Raw genomic sequence first — 20,384 nt, 5'->3', positions numbered from 1 at the left:
GAATGTGCTCATCAAAAAATGGTCAATAGGCCGAGTGCTATGGCTCCCACCTGTAATCCCAGCAACTCGGAGACTGAGGCAGGAGGAACGTGAGTACAAAGCCAGCCTTAGCAACTGCAAAGTGCTCAGCAACTCAGTAGGACCCTGTCTTTAAATAAAATACAAAATAAGGTCGGAGGCGTGGCTCAGTGGTTGAGTGCCCCTGAGTTCAGTCCTCCCTCTGTACCAAAAAAATCAGAAAGTCATTCCAGGAAATCAGTAAATGCAAGAATTACAGGAAACTGCTAACAGTGATCTCAGATGTCTGTGGCACAAGAGGCCTAGGAACCCCTGGCAGAACCTCATGCCTGCCATCTTCTACTGTCCTGGAAGCAGCAATGGTTCTGTTACCCTTTGGTCATTGGAGCCCCATTCAAATGCCTCTCCCTGGTGGCATCTAGACAAGACCCCTGCAGGCAGGACTCTGAGAAATGTAGTTCCCAGGCTTCCAGCCCCTGTTACACCCAGGAGAGTGCTGATCAGGAATACTGTGCTGATTCACCTCCACCCAGGAAGCAACAGCTCTGCTGCGCCATCTTGAAGAGTTTGAGGCCTTCTCCAGAGAGTTGGAAAGCCATGATCATCCATTTAGTCTGTTCCTTCCCAGAGTCTGAAGAATAGCCCAGGAAAGGGGCTCAGATTCCCCAACCCTGTGGTTTCTGAAAACAACCATGGAAGTGTTCTAAAATGCACCACAGTGTCTTAGCTTACTGGCACTTATGGGGTTATGCCTTATCCTAGGCACCAAGGAAACACACCCCCCCATGAAGCACTCCTCCCCCCACCCCATGGTGGGGAAGATGTCTGATCTGATCACCTCTCAAGGCCCACATCCTCTACCAGCACATGTCGGGCAGGTTTCAACCTATGTCCCCTTGCAGGAGACACAGGCATTCAATCCATTGTAACTCCATGAAAATACCAAAAGCCTGTGGCCAATTCAAGACCCAAATCTCTGGGGTTGAGGCCCACAAACCAGTGTTTTTAAAAGAACCCCAGGCAATGCTAAACCCATCACCGAGGTCCCCCGGGGAAGTTTTGCAGTTGACCACAGGTTTTTCCCTGTCTTGTATCATTTGAATCTCAGTTGTCATCCCATTTGTCATTAATGGACAAACTAAATCTGAAAGTTAAGAGCTTTATCCAAGGTCCAGAGCTCTCCCGACCTCCAACTCTTCTGGCTTCGCCCGGTTCTGTGTTCTATAGCAGTTCTCAAATTTACTTTGAATCAGAATCACCAAGGGAACTTTTCAAAGCCTGCACAACCTACCCCGTGAGAATGTGGGTGTGGGGTGGGAGCAAGACATCACTAATTTTTTTAAAGATGCCCGAGTGACTCAAACATGTGGCGACATTTAGAAAGGACTGTTGCCCTACTCGATGGCAAAGGGTGAAGCTTGGTGTAGCATGAATTTGCTAATGAGCCGATTATGCTTGATTCCCTTTTCTAAGAGTTTATATGTTCTAATAAATCTCTTCATTAGGGACTCTCTTAGCAATGAACTTATAAATGACAAGATCCACAAAAATGCAAAACTTGTTATTTCAAACTGAAGAACAAATCTCAACCTAATAAAGTCAAGACCCTTCTCAAGTGACTGCATTCTTACCATCAAAAGTTACGAATTAAATAAGCAAACCATTAGTCGGAAAACAGAACAGGCAACCAGCTGACTAATTAACAATCCATTAATACTCATCATCACAGGTTTGAGCCAAGTAAATATGTACATATCTAACTTTCCCTCTGGCGAGGTGCAGATTCCCATTCAAAGAAGCGTTATGTAAAGAAATGCCCAGGATCCAATCTGTCCAGCCAGGAAAACTTTACATCCCCCGAAGAGCATCCTCTGACCTCTCTTCTACTCTCTGCCCGAGAACAGATCTGTTCTCTTACACACTGTACTCACACAGTCAGCCTTAGCAACTCAAGCCTTTAATACCAAGAACATCAAGTTCAGAAACTAATTTTCTAGAAGTCCTTGTAACCAACAAAGACAGGAATTTTAAAAGCATCTTTGGGGAGAAAGCATTTTCTGTTCAAGTACCATTTCTAAGCCTCCGCTGTCTTTTGATAGAAAAGATAGAGAACACACAGCCCTCTTCCCCTGTAATTCCTTCAGGAGGAAGCAATTTTAAAGTCTAATGTGTTCAGAGAACACAGCTTCCTTACCACAGCCTGCACTGCCCTCCATGGAAAATATGGACCATTTTCATGTTTTTGCAATCACCTGAACCGCATGTGGTGCTTGCACTTTCCTGAGAGGAAGGACCACAGGATGTGCAAGAACTTGCAGGACCCAGCACTCCCATTCTCTTAGCAAAGAGATCTCTCTGGGCCACTCAGCTTCCCACAGCTAGACTTATAATTCCAAGAGAAAAGAACAACCAGCAAACTTTTTAAAATTTGCACAATTTAAAAAAATAAAATGAAACTCAGAAACGTTAACATCAGTGCTTTGTCATGTGTCTGTAGCACATCCAAAAGAAATCAGAGTTACAGGTGCACAAATTTGCCGTGACAAGAGGTCCGAGTTTTACAAGACATATTTGCAAGGCTGGCCGCTGTTGCGTTTTCCTAGGACGTGGCTCCTAAACCCGTTCGTTGCCCTCATCAATCCCATCTGGTGGGCCACCTGTAGCTATGTGCTCATTTCTGCCTCTCAGCCCTCTGTGCAGCCCGAGCTTACGGATACATTGTGGTGTGCCGTAGAACGCCTCATCATAATCAGTAGCAAGATTGCTCACTGACATATTTAACAGACCAAATGGGCCTTGAGGATCCCGATACCCAGCAAGAATAGGTAGTCCATGGAGGTATGTTTTGGTATTGATTTTGTGTCCAAACCCACCCCCTCCTCCTCTCCACACCCCAGGTCAGGAAGATCTTTACTTCCACAAGCTCGTTCAGGAAGTTAGAAGACATCGTGTCTAAAAAGAGGTCAAAGGGCCAGGCACTGTGCTGCACGCCTGTAATCCTGGTGTTCAGGAGGCTGAGGCAGGAGGATCCCAAGTTCAAAGCCAGCTTCGGCAACTTATCGAGGCCCTAAGCAACTTAGCGAGACCCTGTCTCTAAATCAAATATAAAAAAAAAAAAAGGAGCTGGGGATGTGGCTCAGTGGTTAAGCGCCCCTGGGTTCAATCTCTGGTACCAAAAAGGGGGTAGGGCGAGGGCTTCATGTGATTAGGAGAATCATAAAACCCGGAGATTCGAATACCATTACTTTATGACCATAGTTGTGAGTCTGAGTTATCCAGTAGGAATCTAGCCACCTGTGGCTCTTGAGCCCTTGAAATGCACATCCGATCATGCTGAAATGGTATGTGGGCATAAATAAAATATGCTATTAATGTTCATTTCACCTCTTTATTTTTACTTTTGAAATGGTGATTCCTAGAGAATGTGACATTACCAACTTGGCACACATGAGACTTCTGTCAGACAGCTTGAATGGTGGCTGTTGGTGTTTTCTCCAATATTGAGAACAATCTGGAAGAAGAGACACACCACATATTTAATACTAACCCCCAACATGTCAGTTACTTATGATGCCTAGCAAATCACCCCTCAATCTAGTGGATTACAGCAACATCTACTACGTCATCATTTCTGCGGGTCAGGAATCGAGTGTGGCTTAGCTGCGTTCTCTGGCATAGTCTGCCGTAGGCTGCAGATGAGGGTCCACCTGGGCTGTGGCCACCTCAGGCTTCCCTTGGGAATATCTGCGTCCAGGCTTCCTCTGTGGTTGCCAGCAGAATTCTGTTCCTTCCGGGCCACTGGGCTGAGAGCACTGGCTTCTCCTGGGCCCTGGACTTGTCTTCCCCACCTCGGTGCTACAGGCCACATCAGACCAGCTCCTGGAAGAGCGTGCGTGGCAGCCAGCAGAAGCCCCCTGCTCACTGAGCGACGTTCTATCACTTTAGTCCTGAACTGTAGAGGAAAGTCGTTGGTCCCATGTGCACCCAGGGAAGGCATTGCACATCGGGAGTGAATAACAGGAGGCAGGGGTCCTCTGAGAAGTTCCCACCATGGTGGGCGGTGAGGGTCCAGTCAACATCACGTGCGTCTGCCGCATCTTGCCCTGTAAAGTCCTATACTTGATCTGATAGCTCCAACATGCTGCCTTCATATGGGGTTGTTAATGCTGGAAGAAAGTCTGAAATAGTATATAAGAAACCGCAAACAGGGGTGACTGTTGGGGAGAAGAGGAGGATGTGATAGGCAGAAATGAGGATGGAGGGGAGACGTTTCACTGAATATCTGTTCTGTTGGGGAAGATTTTAGCTGTGTGTGTGTGTGTGTGTGTGTGTGTGATCTTTTGTGTGTTTGCATGTGCTGGGGATTGAACCCAGAGCTTTGTGCATGCTAAGCACATGTTCTACCACTGAGCTATAACCCCAGCTCCAGGTGCTTGTTCTCTTTTTAAAAAAGGAATACCATGGGATTTCAGGAAATAAACAACCTCCATTCCCGCACCCTGCCTTTGCAGGACCATAGCCCTCTGAAGGGTGCGCTGTCTTCCCTTAACTCCTCCGTGACCTGGAAGACAGACATGCTCCTCCCCCAGGTGGCAGATCCTGAGCCCCTGGGTCTCCCAGGGCATCTCCCTGCTCTAAGGCTCGTCTCACGATGTCTCTGTCCCCAACCAGCTGGATGCTGGGTGAGGGCGGGAACAGAGGCTTTTGGGATCTTGTATTCCCATGGCTTGGGCTCCATTGGCTAAGTAAATGAGCAGTAGTTTCTAGAAGACACAAAGGTGAAAGGAGGGTCCCAATTCTCCTTGGGCTTCTGTGTGCAAGTGTTGTGGGTGAGATCCCATCGGGGAGGCACACCAGACATCTGAGTGTCGGGGCCACAGGCCCCTACCAGACCACGAGCCTTCCTGTGTCCTCAGAGGGGGCCTCGGGGACCTTCTCAGACCCTGCTTTCGGTTGCTCACCCGGATGTAACCCACCATCATAGCTAGGAGGTCATGACCTAGGCCACTGGTTCTCAATGCCCGAGCATCACCTGGGGACTGAGGAGAAGAGCACATTTAGGGTCCACAAAGCAGACCTGTTGAATCAGAAGCGCTGAGGTGGGCCCGTGATTATACGTTCACAAGCCCTCTTGTGATTCTGGCACAGGTTCAAGTTTTACTGGCCTAACCTTAATTTCTGAAGTTCCCACGGAGCTTGCTGTGTATCCCAGTAGCAGGAATTTGGATGCCTGAGGGCGGGGGTCTGTCCTACCCATGGGAAAATCCTCCATAAAGTAGAAGAACACTATTTTTTTACAGAACACAGGAGTCGAAAGCTGCACCGTAGCCATTTTCTAGATCCATCTTAGAATCACTCGCGTGACGCGACTGGCACACGTGGAACTGAAACCCCGCTCGGGGCTGCAGGCTTCTGTTGGATCTTGTTCCTTTTACTCCTCTTTTGTTTTCTACTAAATCGTATCGGGCCAACCTCGGTGCCCCTTCCATTTTCCAGCTGTCCTCCTGCACTTTCTACCATGGATAAAAAGCAAAGAGCCAATGACTTCAGAGCAATAAGATGGTATTGAGGTCATTTCATCCAGTTCTCCCTTCAGCCATGTGGAAACAACATCCAGAAAGAGCAAAGGCTCTGCCCGGGGTCCCACCGCTAGTCAGGGACAGGATTCAGACTGGATGCCGGCCGTCCCTGCAGCTGCCGTTTCAGAACTCATTCCACCGCCCCAGACTCTGGTCCCCTGATGGCTTCTTTTATTCAGTGTTGATTCCCATCTTCCTGTGATTTCTATTCTGCGGGCAACACATAGATACGGGGACTATCGGGAAAGGCAGTGGATGGAGATTTTGAAGACTCACCCTCAGCCTGTATTCCACCAGGGTTGGTGAGTTTCCTAAATGAGACTGGCTTCTGGGAGGGTCTTACCAGGTAGGAAATGAGATGGTCTCCCCCAGGGAAGACAGGACCTTATAGCAGGTAGACTCAGCCGCACGTGGAAGTTGTTGTCTCTAAGGGACAATGAGGTTGTCAACAGAAAAAATACAGCCCTCCTTCACCACAGGATGAAGATGGCAGAAGCCAAGAATCATGTATGATGGACAGAAAACAGAATGGGTCCTGGGGAAGAGGGAGTCTGGGAAGGAGATGGACGTGAGCAAATACAATCACGCTGTGATCCAAACTGTCTGCAAAAGATGTAGAAATTCCCAGATCTGAAAACATGGGGATTGGAACCTGCCTCTTAGATTATCTGGACTATCCCCAGTTTTTCCATTTACCTCTTGACTGAGTTACCTTATTTGCATCTTGGGGGCAGCCAATCACCAACCCCTAACAGGAGCCTCCAGTAGCCTGCATGGTTCTCTATTCTTCTGCTTCATAGTGCTGGAATATCACACACTAAGTTCTTCCAAACAACAGCTTGTTGATGAAAATAGCCGGTGGCGCACAACTGTAATCCCAGCAGCTTGGGAGGCTGAGGCAGGAGGATGGTGAGTTCAAAGCCAGCCTCAGCAACTAGTGAGGCCCTAAGTAAGTAACTCAGTGAAATTCTGTTTCTAAATAAAATATAAAAGGACTGAGGATGAATCTCAGTGGTTAAGCACACCTGGGTTCAATGCCCAGTACCAAAAATAGAAAGAAAGAAAAGAACAGAGCTCCAGGAAGATGGTAGCACTGACCCTGACAGCTCAGTGGACTTCAAGAAGGACAAAATGAGTGGTCTCATGTTCCCTCCCATGTTCCAAGCATCGGAGTTGTCCACCTGGGAATACCTGCAGAGGGGTGTGCTTGCATAACAAACAGGCTGTATCACACGTTGCTAATTACTAGAATAGATATTTGCATATTATGAATATGGTTAATGGGGATTCATAAACATTTGTCTCTGGCTTTTAATCTCAAATAGGTGGAGATGGTAGCAGCTCCCGCTGCAGACACAAATCTGAAAATCAAACAGCCCAATTAAAACTTAGATTTTTTTAAAAGCCATTCAGATGAAGCAAAATGAAATGAACTTTAAAGGGCTAAAGGATTCACATCTTCTAAGGGCCCCAAATGACAGGTAATTCAGGGGAAATCCTATTAATTAAAAACCACTGCTCTGTGAAACGGCTGCCTCTGCACCGGAGATGCTGACTGTGCCCGTGTGCGGTTCCTGGGTTGGATTCAGATAAGCATTAGCAGCGGAGGCCCGTCTGTTCAGGGAAGCCAGTTATTTCTTCTTCCTGAGATATTCAGGCCTCTGAAAGGTGAGCATCAGCTGCAACATAGATTTGTTTCTTGCTCGATTAAGAAAAATAATGCAGACGGGGAAGTTATGATAATAAAATGCTGAACTTTGAAGGGTTGTGTCAAATTCCTCCATTTTCTGACAGCTACTGAATTTACCTTTAACAAGGCAGTTGCTTCTGCTAGGGTTACGTGTGCCGGTGCATCCCAATTTCGAGACCTGGAGAAAATGGCATTGCTGACTGTGACCTCTGAGGCAGGGCACACCCCACCAGTAGGAATCGCCCTGGGGAGTGGACGAGGTAACCTCTAGAGAGTGCTTAGCTGCTCTGTTCAGCAAGCCTCCATTTAACCATGACAGCTGCCCCCCCCCCCCGCGAGCCTGGGGTTTCCCCGCCCAGGAGGGTTCTAAGTGATGGAAGGGAAGGAACTGGCGGAGGAAGGCCTGGAGGTGCTGAGGGTGAGGCGTGTGCAAGGTGCCACGTGAGCCAGGTGAGATGCCCGAGCACAGACCTCGCACTTAGGTGCAGGTGACCAATCCCAAACTCCATCCTGTCCCTTTAGAGCATCGATCTTTGCCCTCCTTTATCCAAAACGGTATCAGAGATCCATGGCCCCGGTCCAAGGCCTAACCAACACTCCAATTTCCATCTTCCTTTCCACTCTTGGTTGAACATTTTTGTTTGTTTGTTCTTTAATAGACCCACGCCAATCGATTTCCTTTTGGAAATAGACAAATGATCACAATATGCCCCAGGGACCAGGAGCAGGTCATGGGGTGTTAGCACAGTAGTGTTGATTGTGTGGGGCCACGACCCGCAGTCTCCTGGCCACAAGCCACACGTGGCCATGTCTGGGGGTCCTGAGAGTGATGTTGTTTTTCTCTTTCCCTCTCTGACCAAGTTTTGTTGTTCAGCTGTGACCTCAAAACATTGCTGGTCCTCAGGTTGCCTGAAAGTCCACTCTGAAATGTTCAGCATTAAAAATGGAGGGCTTGGCGAGTGTCCAGCCAGAGGTGGGTGTGGCAAAAGGGAAGCTGCGCTGTTCTTCAGAAGCCGAGCCCAGGGGACCCGAGGGCGACCGTCAGAACACAGCAGAAGAGCTGGTACTCTCCGGTGGCATGGGTACCGTGCGCCTGTCGGATGTGGGAGCCCAGTGTGGCCATAACTGACTTGTCCAGGGCTGTGGTTCCATGTCTTGGTGACAGCCCCACCCTGGGTGGCTTTGGGAGTGAGTACAAGCTGCTCAACCTTTGCCATTTTCTCACTTCCTGAGAGATTCTCAGGTTTCATTGGATTTGAACTTATCTTGAAGTCTCTTTAGAAGTATTTTTATATGCTATTGGGGGTTGGATAGGGTTTGTACTCCCCAAAGGTTTATGTCCTGGAAGCTTGGTCTCCAGAGTGGTCATGGTAAGAGCTGGTCATTAATCCCCTTAGAAGGGATTCATACTGGTCTTATGGAGCAAGTTAGTTCTTACAAGAGCAAGCCTGAATCCCTCTCTGGCTTCCCGTCACACCATGTGCTCTCTACTATACTATGTACTACATTGTGATGTTGCCAGGGGAACCAAACAGATGAGACCACCCAATCTTGGACTCTTAACCTCCAAAACTGTTAAATAAATAAGCCTCTTTTCTTTATGAAATACCCAGCCTCAGGCATTTTCTTATAGTGACAGAAAATAGTCTAATGCACATGTGATTCTTTATTTTTAGAACTTAGCCAGGAACACAATAAATTCTTTTTTAAAAAATTAAGTTATCAAACGATTGTTATGCACAGAGCAATGTGAAACCCTGGTTGGTTTTCTTCTAGAAATACTGTCAAAAGTAAAGGAGTCCCATTATTAGAAATGCCAAGACCAGGGGGCTGGGGATGTGGCTCAAGCGGTAGAGCGCTCGCCTGGCATGCGTGCGGCCCGGGTTCGATTCTCAGCACCACATACAAACAAAGATGTTGTGTCCGCGGATAACTAAAAAATAAATATTAAAAAATTCTCTCTCTCTCTCTCTCTCTCTCTCTCTCTCTCTCTCTCTCTCTCTCTCTCTCCCTCTCTCACTGTCTCTTTAAAAAAAAAAAGAAATGCCAAGACCAGATATATGACTTGCCTGCAATCTGGAAATGTGAGGGACAGTACGAGAATCAAACAGATGTGTGTTTATGTGTTGATTCATGCCTTTATCTGTTTTCAACTGCTATAATAAAATATCTGAGACCAGGTAATTTATAAAGAATATCGATTTATTTGACTCATGGTTCTAGATGCTAAAATGTCCGAGCACATGGCTCTGGCACCTAGTGGGAGCCATCCTGCAGCATCGTAACATGGTGGAGGGCATCATGTAGAGAAACAGTGCAACTGTGCTAACTCGCATCTTTCTTCCTTTTGGTCTAATGTCGTCGTGGGAGTCCTACCCTCATGGGCTCCTCTAACAATAGTCACCTCACCAAGGTCCCATCTCCAAATACCATCCACATCTGACTTTGGGGATTAACTTCCCAAATCATGAATGTTAGAGGATCACATTCAGGCCATTGCAACGCGTTTAGAACGTGCTTAAAATAAACAAAAGTTCACTTTGCTCCCTCCCTTAAAAGAGCACCTCACACACTGCCTTTGCCATTGTGGCGGCTTGCAGCACTGCCGGCCTCATCGGGTGACAAGTCCCCCCAGCTGGTGTGCAGCCAGGCTAAGACCCCCGACGGCAGGGCACCCCAAGGTGTCTTGCTCTTGTTGGCAGGGTCTTCCGAGCGGTGCACACCATGAACATATAAAGATTAAGTTTCCCGTCACCCTTGATATGATCTCCACGACAAGGGGTGCTTAATGCTGATGGTGTGTGTGCCCCTCCCTTTGCCCACCCACCCGTAGGACCACCCACTCTGAGAACACTCAAGCCTCGCCCGGCATCCTGGAGATTGATTGGTAGTTTACCTCAAAAGAAGAGATGAAGGGTGGAGCCAAGAAATCGCCTCCTTTTGTGGGTCTTTTTTGAATCAGAAAGGCATCTGTGTTTTGGTAGAAAACGGTCTTAGGGAAAGTGCTGTGGCCTCGCCAACCAACTGGGGTTGTCCTCTGCGCCGTCATTGTGCAAGGGCAAAGGAAACACAGTCCCCTTCCCTAGGCTATTTCCAAAGGGTGTGCTAATAAATCACCAAGGTGGCTCTTCTCTGAGAAGCCAAGTGTGTGGGTTTGTGAGCTCGAGAAAATGAACCACCCACCAGGAGCACAGAGTGACGTCGGGGAGCCCCGCAGTCCCCCCCAGGCTGACGTGGGTGTTTCCTTGGGGTTTGAAGACTAGAGCAATGAAGTATGCCTCCACTGGGAGGGTTGAAGGGCCTGTGGGGACACGGAATCGGTGTCCTGCTGGTAATGGCTCCACTTGTACATCAGAAACGACAGAAATGTCTTAGCTGAGTTCTCCATTTTTCTTGACTATGAAATGGGAAAAGCAAATTTATTTCACAGACTCTCAGACTCTAAAGCAGGATCACACACACAAGATCACCTATTTACAAATAGGGATAAGGGGACCAGTGGGCAGAGGGTAGGTCAAGTAACTCGCATGGACACCTGGAGCAGCCCTGGGCCCACAGCCTGCCTGCTTCATCACAAAAATCACTACCATGGATTATAAAAACATCCAGGGGCGTCTTTTGATGATAGGCCTATAATTGGCATTTAAAGAGCACCAGACCCGTGTTGGGGGACAGTCTTGGGAAGCCGACTTCAATGAGGACAATGAGGTCTTTAAGCACAAGGGCTCAGATGCCTTCAGACCCATGGGTGGAGCCCCTGGTGCATGCAGTGTGGGCCCTAGGACAGCTCCCCTGGTACAGTTCCTTATAGACGGCATTTGTTTTTTTTCAATGAGTCCATCTGAAAACTTCTATTATAGAAAGAAATAACTCAGAGGTGCTGATAAGAATACAGTTTTTCTCGTCATCAGAAACAATAGGGTCTGAAGTTGCATTTCTCTTTTTCTCTCTTGGCTTTGATGGACTCACGGCTTCTGTTAGGAAGAATCCGAGGCACCCCGAGTGGGTGGGGCGTGGCCCCCAAAGCCCCTCCCGCTGTTGGGTTTTCTCTGCCCAGCATGGTCTGGGGCAGGTGACTTCTCCAGCCCTCACACACCCAGGTGGAGGACCAAGGCTGGGTTGCTCACAGCTCAGGGTTATTTTGCCTGGCTCCCAGCAGAGTGCTACTTAGTCTTCCATTTTCTTTACCATGAACGCCCCCACTCCCCACCCCCAGGCAGGCACAGGGACACAGCCCGGCCCCTGGACATGGAAAACAATGAACAAGTAATTGTGGAATTAAAACTGCCCCGGGGGTGGGGGGGGAAGCCCCCTTTAGTTCTGTTGTCCAAATCAACTCATTCTGGAAGCGTCCCATCTCCTCCCGTGATTGTCGCCAGGGCTGATTTCCGTGGTGACACTGTCTGCTCTTCCCTTGGTGGCTCAGAGGAAAAGCCCTTAAGAGAGAAAGAAAAATAATAATAATTAGGAAATAAAGCAGACTTACTATTACTGAAACGTTGCTCTTAGAAAGGTGACACTTTTTGGTGTTAAGTGGTTTTGAAACTACTAAGTACCTGTGCCTCTCTGTCTCTTTCAGAATGCTGGAAGATGACCTCAAGCTAAGTAGCGATGAAGAGGAGGGTGAGCAGGTAAGAGGCTCTTGTCTGTCGCCGTCCTGTGGGTGGGACAGGGCTGCCGCTCACCAGCCGGCTCTGCGGGACGTGAGTTGGGATGGTGCTTCTCTAGAAGGTTCCATTGATCGTGAGCCTCTGTGCAGTTGGGCAAGTCTGTTGAAATACCTTGGCCTTAATTCCCCTTAAAACTTTAATTCTGTGATGTCCTGTGACAGGGAGTCCAGCAACGAGTATATTTTTACAAGGAAGCGGACCAGAATCAGGCTTCCCTGGGCAATGGAGCCCTTTTTTCTTTCTTTCTCCCTTCCTCTCCCCACCCCCACCACCTTTTCTTTTCCTTTTTTTTTTTTTCCTTTTCTTTTTTGGCAAAGCTAACCCAGCCTTCTAGAGATCAAACACGTGACCTTAAGCTCATCGGCATGCAGCAGGCAAGCCGTAACATTAAATATTGAGCAGCTTTATACAGATATTATTAACATTGAGAAGAAGCAAATGTGGAGGTGAGCTAAAATGATGAATAAAAAATGATCACGCGCAGTCCGGGCTGTTTGTCTTAAATGATAAATGTGCTTGAAATATTCTCCCTCGGTGTTGATTTATCAGCTTGAGACATCCGTCAGGGGGGTTATAAATACTCTTCTGATCAGTCAGTTAAGGTGAAAAAATATCCACTCAGCATTCATCACTTCTACCCTGCATTTCAGAAAACGCTGGTGTTGTAAAGCTAGTTTGAAAACACCAGAGCTAGATTTCCCTACACTTCTGTTTCCTTTTTCTCATCACCTGGATTGTGTGTTGTCAAGTTTGGATAAACAGGATGGGTGGAAAGACAATTCCAGGAGTTGTTGTTGTTTTAATAAGTCATTTTTTGCACGCAATACCAAATGCATATGCCATTCAACTGATTTTAATGTAGCAAACTTGATGCAGAGGTACCCTGGAGTGCTGCATGGGTGATTCACTGTCTAGATAACAATACAAATAATGCAGAGAGAGCAAGCAAGAAGGAGGAGAAATGAGAGGAAAGGAAAGTTTCCAGGTGTCTGAGCAGAATGTGGCCCCGGGGTCACCACTGTGGGGTCCCCTCCTTGCTGAGGGAAGCTGGGGCACCAGGGGTGTGAGATGGGCTCCGTGAATCTGGAGATCAGATTGGCAATCAGAGAACACCCCAGGGAGGGAAGGCTGGCAGGGGCAGGGAGGGGCACCGAAGGCTTTGCATTTGTGACAGATCAGTTCATTTATTTCTAGGTGTCTACACTAGGCAGTGAGACACCACAGCACTGCACTCTTAGCAGTTAGTTAACAAATCTTATTCCTAATTTTGGTTTCTCATCTGTCTGAATAAAAGCAGTGATTTGGGGTCTGGGGTCGTGGCTCGGTGGTAGAGCACTTGCCTGGCATGTATGAGGCACTGGGTTCGATTCTCAGCACCAAATATAAACCAATGAATAAAATAAAGGTTCATCAACAACTATAAAATACATATTTTTTAAAAAATAGCAGATTGTTTCATCTCTTTGAGGCTCATATAAGCACAGTAGGGATTAAGTTGTCAAAAGCATAAATTATGTATGTTTTGTATTAGAAAAAAAGATTCACAGACTGTTTGATCTAGCAAACTTTTCTTAATTGGAAATAATTCTGGAGCTATCTCCAGGAAATATTTCTAATGAAAACTCAATTTTAGGGGCTGGGGATGTGGCTCAAGCGGTATCACGCTCGCCTGGCATGCGTGCAGCCCGGGTTCGATCCTCAGCAACACATACAAACAAAAGATGTTGTGCCCGCCGAAAACTAAAAAATAAATATTTTTTAAAAATTCTCTCTCACTCTCTCTTTAAAAAAGAAAGAAAGAAAGAAAGAAAACTCAATTTTAAAACACATGCATTATCAGTGGTGTGCTTATACATTTTCTCTAAAACAGTAAGAAGCTTTTGGCTATTGCTTTCCAATCTCCAGCCACTGATAATCTTGTGCTGTGAATATGCAAGTCAGGTCCTTGATTCTTGCTTATTTGATCCCTTCCTATTTTTGCAATGAAAGGAACTGACAGGATGAATTATTTGTCTGCAGTAATCCCTATCTCGTAATCAAGACCCCAGACGGTGGTTCTGTGTGTGTAGTTTAAGTTAATTCTTCAGCACTAATTCTATTAAGTTGTCCTACTTTGGCCTATAATTATTTCCTAGTCTAATCACAAAATTGTAATTCCCTACCTTTAAAAAAGACTAATGATATGGAGTGTTGTTTTTTTCCCTCTCTCTTTCTCCAAGACCAAAGTAAGATTTTCCCCTGAAATAATGCAGCCTGCATACTTATGCAGCACACATATGCACACTTCACTTCTCTGTCATCGCAAGATGACTAAATGCTTACCATAAGTGATTTTTCCAGGTGTAATCAGAATTTTTCCCCTACCCCAAAGTCTTTTGAAAACATACTGCTTACTTCCCTGCTCTGGTAAACATATATGCAAAGATCCTTAACCTTATCTTCCATGACTGCTGGTTGTCCTTGTGAATGTCGGTCCAGCTGACCTGTAATAGCAGCTGTAATAAAGAGAGTCCCACAGGAGCTCCAAGCAGCTACACCTGTTTGTCCTCCTGCAAAGATCTGGGGACTCCTGGTGTGTTTGCATGCTCCCATCTGATGCTGCCTCTTCCCCAAGTGCCCCAGTGCTCTTGGAGATAAAGCAGACTGGGAATTGAAGCCATGTGGGCTTGGAAATGTTTAAAGCTTACAAATTTTATTTCCTTAATAGTTACATTGTTTCTTGGGTTTCTAATGAGCTAATTAATCAGTTGTAATAATGTGTGCTCTTCAAGTAATTACTCTATCTGTGTCATTTAAATTGTCATGTTTACAGGTCTAGAGTTATTTAGAGCATTTCTTTATTATCCTTTCGATGCATACAGACCTGTAATACTAGCCCATTTCATTCCTGGTACTCATCATTTGTCTTTCTTCTTTTTTTCTTTTTCTGTTTTGGTCTGTCTTACTAGAGATTATCTATTTTTAAAATGGTTTTTGTTTCATTGATTTCCTCTGTGTAGATAGATTTTTTCAGTGTTTAATTTCAATGATTAATTATTTCCCTCCTTTTTCCAGTTGATCCATTTCATTGGGAAAGTGTAGATTTTATTTATGTGCATGTGTGTGGTGCTGGGGATTGAACACAGGGCCTCACATGTGCTAGGCAAGGGCTCTACCAGTAACCTATATCCCTAGCCCTGAAACTTTGTGTTTTTTTTTTAACTTAATCTAATCTAAGCTTTGATTATTGATTTGAAACATCCTCTTTTATAATGTAAGCATTTAGTGCTGCACATTTTACTCTCAGCACCACTGTGGCTTTATCCCACCAATGTGGACATGTTGTGTTTTTATTGCCATTTAGTTCAATGAAACAACTTCTTTGATTTGTGGATTATTTAGAAGTGTGTTATTCAATGTCCAGCTGTTTATAGAGAGCTGCTTTAATCTTACTTTTATTGATTTCTAGTTTGGTTCCATTAATGGTCAGAGAACATACACTATATGACTTCAATTCACAAACTTGTTGAAGCTTTTTATGATTCAAATTTGGCTTATATCAGTGTGTTTTATGGGCACTTAGAAGAATGTGAACTCGGCTATTGTTGGGTGGAATGCTCTGTAAATATTGCATCCTATTTAATGTTGTTGAGTTTGATGTTATTGAGTTCTTATGTTTTCTGACTTTTTGCCTAGTTACTCTATCAATTGTTCAGAATAGTGTTGAAGTCTCTGGCTTTATTTGTGGATTTATTTCTCCTTTCCATACTATCAGTTTTTGCTTTACATATTTTCCATCTCTGTTAGTTGGTGTATATAAATATATAGGATTCTATATTTTGATAAATTGACTCTTTTATCATTATGTAGTGTTCCTCCCTACCTCTGGTCATTTCTCTTTGCTCTTTGCTTTTTCTGGTTTCTGTATAGCTACTCCTTTTTGTTTGTTTTTGTTTTTGTTTTAATGATTGCATAGTGTGATTTTTCCATTCATTTACTTTCAATCTGCCTATATTTTTATACTTGAAGTGAGTTTCTTATAGACAGCATGTGGTTAAGTCATATTTTCCTCAACTCTGCCAATTTCACTTTTAATTGGAGCATTTAGACCATTTACACTTAATGTAGTTATAGATATGTTAAGGCTCAAGTCTGCCCCCCCCCCCCTTTTTTGGTATGTTCTTTGTTTTTTCGGTTTTTTTTCTTTTTGCTGTTTTTCTATGAGTTTCCTGAACATTTTGAGGAATATGATTTCATCTTCTCTGTAATGTTTTGGTGTATATCTCTTTGTGTCCTTATTTGGCGGCTTGTCTAGGTATCATATTCTATAGACATAACTTAGATCAGTACCTGGTGCTGTCATTTCCTGTTGGTCTCCCTCAATGTCCTGTAATTACCTCCATCTCAGATTTTATAATAGCAGATACCAAGAGATCTAGTTTTCTATCTTCTCAACTTTGTGGGTGAAAAACTTGAGTCTTATTCTGTATCTTGTTCCTCCTTATCTCTCTAGAGCATACCATGGATGACTGGCTTCCAACAGGATAGATGAATCTTTCCAATACGGCATCCACACGACTGCTTTTATCTCCCTACATCCTTACCCGTCTCCCCGCTGTACAAAAGGACACTGTCCTGCTCCTCCCCAAAGGCCATCCCGTTTCCTCTTGTAGTGTTATCTGGGGACTTGTTCTTGTGCTTTCTTACTTCCTGCCTCTCCACCAGAACTGCTCCTCCGGAACCACCAGTGACCTCCATGGAGCCAAATGAATTGGGTTCTTCTCAGTCCCTTGACTTTCCCAGAAGTCTGAGCATGGAACACTCTTGCTCACTCCTCTTCTGAAGAGGAACCAACACCACACTCTGCTGGTCTGTTTCCTGCCCCCCTGGCTGTTTCTTCCCAGGATGCTTTGCTGGCTGCACGATCTCTTCCCAGCGTTGAATGTTAAAGCCTTGTAATATTTATTCCCGACTTCTCTGTTTCTACTCTTTCTTGGTGAGCTCATTCCTTCCCATGACCTTCAATTTTTATGTACTGGCAATCTTTAAAGTTATAGCCTCAGCTCAGAGTTCTCTCCTGAACCTCAGACTTCCTTGACTTTTCCACTGGAATGTCTCACAAGCGTTTCAAATCTGTGCCCAACAGAGCTTCTGGTCTTTGCCACCCCACTCTGTGCAGACGCACAAATATGTTCCTCTTGAGATCATTCCTGTGTCTAAAACCGGCATGGCCGGATGCCCAACAAGTCAAGCCTAGAAATCCAGGACCCATCCTTGATGACTCCCTGTTTCTCACTCAAACATTCATTTAATCCTTAAAACCTCTAAATTCAGCCTCCAAAATTAAATATTAGTTTACTCACCTCTTTCCATCCTGGCTGGTCCAAACCAGTCTAATATAAACTACTATTTTGCTGATCCCCACCCTCTATAATACAATCTTCCATCTCTTAAATGGGTTTCCCATTCCACCAGGGGTAAAACCCAGAGCTCATAGTGTGACCGACACTGCTTTGCAGGGTCTGGCTTTGTCCCCTTGTTGAACTCATTCATGGCATTTCAGTCCCCTGAACCTTATTTGGGCCCTTCAGCAAGCCAAGCTCAGGTGTTGCGGCCTCTACCGGCCTCTGCCTCCTCCGTTTTTGCCTAACACCTACTCATCTTCAGTGTGACCGCTTCCTCAGCGAAATCTTGCCCCGATCTAAATCGACCCCTGGTTTGTCCTTCTCCCCGTAACCTTGATCTTTATCCTAGCTCTCACATAATTTTAGTTATATATTGTATGCTTCTGTTTTTAAATGTCTCTCTCTACCAACTAAACTGGAAGTTTCCTGAGGGAAGAGATGGTGCTTGGCACAGCAGAGACGCTACATGTTGACGGATGTGTGAATAAGGGTTGTGTTATATGGGGCATATTTTCTGTTGTCGGGAGTCCAGTATCAAGGATAACCTCTGCCATTTCTTTATTTCGTTTACTGAACACTCTGATTTTTTTTTTCTAATTAGTCCTCCATAAACATCAAAATTGTTGATAGAAGGCTGGGGCTGGGGCTTAGTGGTAGAGTGCTTGCCTCACCTGGGCGAGGCACTGGGTTCAATTCTCAGCACTGCATAGAAAGAAAGAAAGAAAGAAAGAAAAGAAAAGTCCATTGATGACTAGAAACAATTTTTTTGAAAAAAATATTGACAGGCTGAGGATGTGGCTCAAGTGGTAGCGCACTGGCCTAGCATGCGTGAGGCCCTGGGTTCGATTCTCAGCACCACATAAAAATAAAATAAAGATATTGTGTCCACCTAAAACTAAAAAATAAATATTTTTTTAAAAAGTATTGACAGAATTAACAAAAATATAAGACCCAAGATCATAAGCCAGCTGTAAACGAATGCACAAACAGCCGAGAGAAAAGCCTCTGTCCAACCTCCAGGGCCTCTAGTGTCAGTAGCCACTTCTTTCACATCTTTGCATCAAGCCATATGGAGGTTCATGTTTTGATAAGTTATGTCAAGTGGGAACCTCCAAAGCCAAGAAAGTGGGTGTCCTTTCCAAGGACGATGGAATTTTGGCTGTGGTGTCTACATCTGGGGCTGTGCCAATGTTTGCTTGGAAAGTTTGCAGATATAATTAAAATGGAACGGTCATCTCCTGGCTGCCCCTACAGATCTTACCCTTGATGGGCTTCAAATTGGAAATAACCCAAAAGAGTGGAGAACAAGTGTCCCTCCTAGGACAAATGAAGAGCATGTGAATCATGGAGCAGATTTGTTGGATCTCTTCTTAAGTTGGCCATTCCCAAGGCTGAGGGTTCTGTAGAAGAATGGAAAGGAATTAGAAGGCTTAGGACAAAATGATTCCTGAAGTCATTTGGCCTTAAAGGGAATTTTTAATGGGGCTTTGGAAGGGAGAGAGGAATTGGATGGCATGGCTTGCCTTTGGGTAGAAACCATGAGCTCTGCCTCTCTGGGGAAGGAAGGCTTGGGAGGTGAGACAGAGAGTATCTAGATGGAAGGGTTATGGCTGAGACCTGAGGAAAGGAGCGCATGATGAACACTTTCAGCCAGCAGCAGCCGAGACAGTGTCAATGGCAGACAGCATTTCCGAGGTGACAAATACATAGCTCGGGAGAGGAAGGGAACAGGGATCCAAATCGAACGGCTCTCCACATGCCTACAGCTTCTTGGTAATTACATTACCCGCACATACTGGGCAGTCTTTTCATTTTAATTATATAAATGCATTTTTCTCTTTTAAATGAGCGTGGTTTATCAGCTTAGACTGACTATTTTAATTTTGCAGGCAACGATCTTTGGATATAATCTGTAGAGGGAAATTTCCCTGTTGGCCTAATTTACTTCTTGCACAATGAAAGAAAGTTACCTTTTAATCCCCAATCAATATTTGTAGAGCACGCAATTAATTTAATAGATAGCTAGGTCATTAACATAAATCTGCAAGCTAAAGAGCCAATTATTTTCTTATTTATAATGCATAGAGTAATAATCACGTTTGTCAGGGAAAATCTAACGTCTCGCTGCATCGAGATGTCAAGATTGTAGGTGAGGCTGCTCTGAGCCCAGAATTGCAGTTCTTACTCCATTTTGTAGCCTTTGGTTTCTGACGCTGTGGCACAAGAAATGTGTCCTCAATTCTCTGCTCTTTACCCCAGAGGTCATATCAGTTTGGGGTGTGCTAACACATTAAAAGCAATCACTGGGGCTGGGGCTCAGTGGCAGAGCACTTGCCTAGCATGTGTGAGGCACAGGGTTCAATTCTCAGCACCACATATAAATAAATAAAAAATAAAGGTCCATCAACAGCTAAAAAAAATATATTTTTTATAAAAAGCCATCACCAACTATAAAGGGACATCTTCGTTGATCCCTTGTTCCTTTTTAATATGACAAATGCATAACAAAAAGCAGAATTTTTTTAAAAAGAACCTCTGGCACCATTGTCGGTGCATGTCCATCAGTGACCAAATGAATCCCCCGAATGAAATGCAGACATGGAATAAAAATGCAGGAGGTTTATGCGCCCAGCTCTGCCTCCTTAGGTGCATTTTTCTTCTCAGGATCAGCTTGGTTGATGCTGAAGTTCTTGGCCTGTGAAAATTTATTACCCCCAGAGTCAATCTGCATTCAGGCAGCCAAGTCTGAATAAATAGAGTCATTGTGCTTGTCTGGGATTTGTGGCCAGAGTTCATCCAGTCAGCGTGACATTCACATCCCAGGAGATTCATCAAAGCCAACACCCTGGTATGTGCTCTTGAATCCTGCCAAAATTGTGTAGAATTATATAAACAGGAGTTGAAGCAATAATCAGGACCAGGTTTGGGGGGCAAGGCTCCAAAATCAAGTTTCTCCTCCATGAAAAATGAACTGTATTGTTATTTGTGGCCAAACAAGAGCTAGACAGGTTTTAACATAAATCATTCTGAGAATAGTCTTAAA

General features: G+C 45.0%; 1 protein-coding gene across 1 annotated transcript in view; it reads left to right on the top strand.

Annotated features, from left to right (window-relative positions):
* Positions 1–20,384, top strand: part of LOC143389997 (AF4/FMR2 family member 3-like) — a 178,330-nt gene that overhangs the window by 57,193 nt on the left and 100,753 nt on the right. The window contains 1 exon segment of the mRNA XM_077108156.1: positions 11,867–11,918. Coding sequence (XP_076964271.1) covers positions 11,867–11,918 — 52 coding nt within the window.

The sequence above is a fragment of the Callospermophilus lateralis genome, unplaced genomic scaffold, assembly GCF_048772815.1.
Source record: "Callospermophilus lateralis isolate mCalLat2 unplaced genomic scaffold, mCalLat2.hap1 Scaffold_177, whole genome shotgun sequence".
Taxonomy (NCBI): Eukaryota; Metazoa; Chordata; class Mammalia; order Rodentia; family Sciuridae; genus Callospermophilus; species Callospermophilus lateralis.
Note: the sequence above shows the minus strand (reverse complement) of the source record. Positions and strands in the feature narration are given on the sequence as shown.